Here is a 4,742-nt window from a genome sequence, read left to right as displayed (position 1 = left end):
CCGTGTTAGACACCTCCTTTAATTTCAGCAGACGCCAGACCTCACTCATGCATTCCCAGAGCTGCACTGCAGGTGGGCATCGACACAGGGCATGAAAACTGTCTTCAGGCTCAGTTGCACAGACCGGACAAAAACTTGTTACCTCTAATCCACGCTTGTTTTTATTTTGCCATGTAGGAAGTGAATCAACAGCAACTCTCCACGCAAAATTCTTAACTGTGGGCGGTACGTTTGTTCTCCATATTAGCTTTCAGCAAGTGACTCCTCAAAAGCCATGTTATATGCAGACTTAACTGAAAATGTACCAAGTTTGCCTAATGTATGTATACATTTCTAGCTCCCCCAAAACCTTCTTCTACTTTTCTACTCTAGTTCGTTTACATGTAGAGTCTCTTTACATGTATCCTCGCAGTCTGTCTCTCCGCTCCACGATGACTCTGTAATGCTCTGCAACGCCGGTCGCCAGTGCCGTCCTCTGCCGCGGGCGGCGGCGATGCTCCGGTGTTGCCGGTCCGTCTCCAGCCGCTTCCGTTCCTGATGATCGGCGGGCTGCCTCTGTTCGCCTCTGGTGGCCGTGGTTGGGTCGTCGCCCCTCGGCCTCGGCAGTTGCCGTCGCCGGTGCAACCGCGGCCGCCCCCGCTCGACGGCCTCGTCGCAGCCACGCATCCTCTCCTGCTTCCTCGTCTGCACGGCCTTGGTCACCTCTGTACGCGCCACAGAATAATTGGTTAAACTCCATGGAAGCAAGAGAGGGGACCTGACAAGAAGGGGAAAGAATCCAATCCAAGAACCGTCTTTGGTTCATCAGGCACGAACCTTGGGAGGTGATGAGGCGGTAGACCTGGCCGAGGAGGAGCGTGTCCCTTGGCTTGAGGAGCTTGATCTTGGTTATCCTGGCACCTCCTCTTTCTCCGGCGACGGCGGGGCCGGGCTCGGTGTCGGCATGGTGCAGGACGACGAGGGCGACGTAGTGGCCGGGGTTCCTGCGCATGACGTCCGCCGCGGTGGTCGGCCAGTGGAGGCGTTCCACCTTGCCGTCGCCCGGGTGCTGGATCACCACGGCCGCCGCGTCCGCCGCTTGGCAGTTCCCCATGTCCGTCGGTGTGGGCTCTCGCGCCTGGACTCTGGATTCTGATGAGATGAGAAGGACAGAGTGGGTTATATGGGGGTGCCGGGACGAGAGGGAGAGGTGTGGGGTTAGCGAGGAGCCAATTTTAAATCTACTTCCGGACGTGCGGTGTTGGTTGTTGCGGGATGATCAAAAAGGAAGGAGTCAACTTGTTGATTAGGCTCGTCGATGTCGACGGCCAACAAGGAGAAGAGAAGAAAAAGTTGGCCGGCCGGGATGCAAAAGTTGGCCGGCCGGGATGCAACGGTAGATAGGCATCGATCGTGCTTGTCTTGTTGCGCAGGCATATCGTGGGCGCGCCATATGCATGGCGACAATGCTCTGCAGGCTGCGGGCAGTTCTACCAACTGGACTGTGAAAGAGTCGCCACATGTAAACTTGTGTATATTTGAGGGCAGCTTGTAGGGTTTTTGTATGATAGATATATACTGGGTCTACGCGTTTCATAAACATGTCTGTGTGTTTAATCTATGCAGAGGGATTCAACTCGAAAATGCTCTTTAGAGCTCGGGCTCCATGGAGCCCGAGTTTGACTTGATCAAAATTCAAATTTTCATGTCTCAAAGTCCATGAATTTGTCTTTTTTGCGCAGATCGCATTTTAGGGTATTTCATCCTCAAATTTTACATACATACATAACATCCTTGCTTACTTGTATGATTTTTCAGTTTTTTTTAAACTGAAAAGTGCGAATTTTGAATTTTTCAAAAAATTCGGCCTCCATGGAGGCCGAGCTATAAAACGCCCTACTCGATTCAACTGCTCTAAGAATCTGCAAAAAATACTGCTCCCTCCGATCCATATTAATTCTTGCTGATTTAGAGACTAAATCATCGGTAGTTAATATGGATCGGACGGAGTACTACTACACTATCTGTTTTAAAATTTATTGCAGATAAGTTTTGTCACGGTTCGAATTTTGTAAAGTTTGAGCAAGTTCATCGGAGAAGATGAAAAATCAACATCCACAAATAGAAAATCAATATCATTACATGTATTGTGGACTATGTATTTTCATGTTGTATCTACTTGGTATTGTGGATGTTCATATTCTCTCTAAAAACTTAGTAAGGGTTTACAATGTTTGACTCGGGACAAAATAAATATGCAATGTATTTTGATATGGTGAGAGTTTTCACGAATGACCTTATATGCCATGCTCTTCTCACCATGTGGCGACGAAGGCAGGTGAAGACACGGGGTACAAATGCGTCGCACCGTGACGTCATGGGACGAGCTGAGCAATGAGCACCCATAGCCCTGGCCGAGGGCATGCATTTAATTTCTTTTTACTCTTACCTATATAGGTTTTGTATTGCTCTTAGAGATGGAAGTACCATACACTAGTGCGTCAGGCCAGAGAAGTTAATAAGAAATAGATCTGCCGCCTAATTGCCTCGCGATCCGTAAAGTCGATGGATCCCGTACAAGAGCACAACAAATTTTAAAACTTGGTTGTTGAAACTTAGAATTTTGCCGGTCGCATTTTCTAAAACTTATAAAATTGTCGCTCGTACTAAGTTTCAAAAGTTAAAACTTAATAAAGTTTCAAAAACTCCTCAAAACATATTCAAAATGGATCTCGTTTGAAAGATCCCGTCATCGGAAACATGAATAAGTAAACGAAACTTAATTCGAACTTTCGGTTCAAAAGATATGAAAGACTAAAAATTGAAAGCCAAAGGAAGAAGGAGGTTGCGTGCCCTTGCACCGGCGTGCTACGAATTCTTTCCACATAGAACAATTTCATTTGGGATTATCTGCTACTAGCGGAAATTCACTTTGGCACATGGGAGCATATGCTCCTGCCACCGGTAAAAAATATTTCAAAATGTCAAAAAATTCCAGACAAAGAATTGGCGCGTATATCAATACATTCTATGTGTGCACGCCAAGTTTTACGGAAAACAGACATTTTTGTGGCTGTGTAAAAAGACAAAAATAATGTCTCGTGAAATGACCTTTTTAACACTGAATTTTGTCTTCTTCGCACGCGAAACAAAAGTTGTCAGTTTTCCATGAACGAATTTGTGAAGCGTAGAATGTTGAGATGTATGTGTGAAACGTTTTGTCAACATTTTGTGACATTTTGAAATACATTTAAAACACATTTTTAAAACCAGGAGCATATACTCCCGGGAGTCACAACGCCATTTGAGTATATAAATGGCTAGATAACATGTTGGTAGCTAGTCTGATGCACATTTATGTTTGGGTGGCTGATCAACGCAAGTTGTTTGTTGTTGGCATCCCATTCTTTCTTCTGTTTCCTTTTCTCTCTCTCTCTCTCTCTCTCTCTTCTCCTTCTTTTGCTTGTGTGTAGCTATCTACTAACTCGAAAGAGACATACAGAAATCAAAACGGAGTAAGGATATTGGGTCTCCACCACAAATTCCCCGGGCCTATCAATATCTACTCATGACTATATGTACTTGATGGATATCTCGGCAGAATATGTTGTTGTAGTTGACAGCCCCAATTGGTGGACTTGCATTCCAATTATTTTGTTAGTGACATCAATGATGGATCAAATCAAGACAATAACGTGCTCTAGAGACATCGCCAAACAACAATGAGCACATACTAACACGGTGGCAGGAGGAAAGAGAAATCAGGCCTATATCTAATGATGAAGTGATAAAATTATTACAAACAATTGACAGCTCATAAAACTGTTACCTAGCTAATTGACTCTTGTTGTGACAAGCAAACAATTTAGATAAGACATAACAATAATATACTGGAAACCAAAAATCATTCCACCGCCCTGGAAAAAAAATCGACCGCGATACATTTGTAACAATGTTAGTGGGCATGACATCTATATATCAGCATAAAAAATATGAGCTAGAATTGATACAAATAATCTTATAGCTAAGTAATGAGACAAAAAGGTTAAGCCCTCCTTATCCTTGGCTAACCCCGGAGCCGGCCACTGTTGCCCTGTCTGTGGATGGATCATTCTGAGCGGTCGATGGTTCAGCTGCTACTGGAATGGTGCTGCGAGACAGTAGTGGGTTGGTATTATTCGCTGCATATCGATATATATTACACTGCAATGATCCATTGGAAGCCGAACTTCATGCGATCATGCAAGGGATGGCCTTGGCTATCCAACATTCCAACCTTCCTGTGGTACCGCTGTCGGATTCTTCTGAAGCTTTGGCCAGTCTGTCAAATGATACCTTGGTTCGCTCTGGGTATGGCCAGTTAGTTCTAGAGATCAAAGAGTAAATGTGTATTAGAGAGTTTTTACCTCAGAAAATTAGTCGTAGTCAAAATAGAGTTGCCGACCGGTTGGTCAACTATAGCCAATCCGAGCGAGCTACAGCTGTGTGGTTGGGTTCGGTTCCACAGTGTATCGAGGACTTGTGGCCTCTTGACTGTAGCTCTACTACCTTACAATAAAACTCATTTTACCCCACAAAAAAGATATCTGATTTTTGCAGTAAATTTTGCTGCAAAAGTTAGCACCACATTCCATGTAATATTCGCGCAAAATTACAAAACCGATCTAATAATGCTTCTGCAAACTTTTTTGTTCGACGATTGTCGCAAGGGTCAATGGTTTGACCATGGTCTCAAATAACCACGCTATCAGTTAAACAGGGGG

At 44.6% G+C, this 4,742-nt stretch overlaps 1 protein-coding gene across 1 annotated transcript; it reads right to left on the bottom strand.

Moving 5' to 3' along the window:
- Window positions 1-258: 258 nt before the first annotated feature.
- LOC119358872 lies at window positions 259-1,093 on the bottom strand. The gene is made up of 2 exons (XM_037625276.1): window positions 817-1,093; window positions 259-704 (listed from the first exon to the last, which is right to left on the bottom strand). The coding sequence occupies exons 1-2, from the start codon at window positions 1,091-1,093 to the stop codon at window positions 364-366; spliced, it is 618 nt and encodes a 205-aa protein (XP_037481173.1). The 3' UTR covers window positions 259-363.
- Between the last annotated feature and the right edge of the window lie 3,649 nt (window positions 1,094-4,742).

Source organism: Triticum dicoccoides, chromosome 2A (genome assembly GCF_002162155.2).
Source record: "Triticum dicoccoides isolate Atlit2015 ecotype Zavitan chromosome 2A, WEW_v2.0, whole genome shotgun sequence".
NCBI lineage: Eukaryota > Viridiplantae > Streptophyta > Magnoliopsida > Poales > Poaceae > Triticum > Triticum dicoccoides.
This window is presented reverse-complemented; position numbering and strand designations above follow the sequence as displayed.

Coding starts and splice junctions, on each gene's coding strand:
- LOC119358872 (XM_037625276.1), bottom strand. CDS start 1,093: ATGGGGAACTGCCAAGCGGCGGACGCGGCGGCCGTGGTGATCCAGCAC. Junction 705..816: donor CCGCCTCATCACCTCCCAAG/GTTCGTGCCTGA, acceptor TGGCGCGTACAG/AGGTGACCAAGGCCGTGCAG.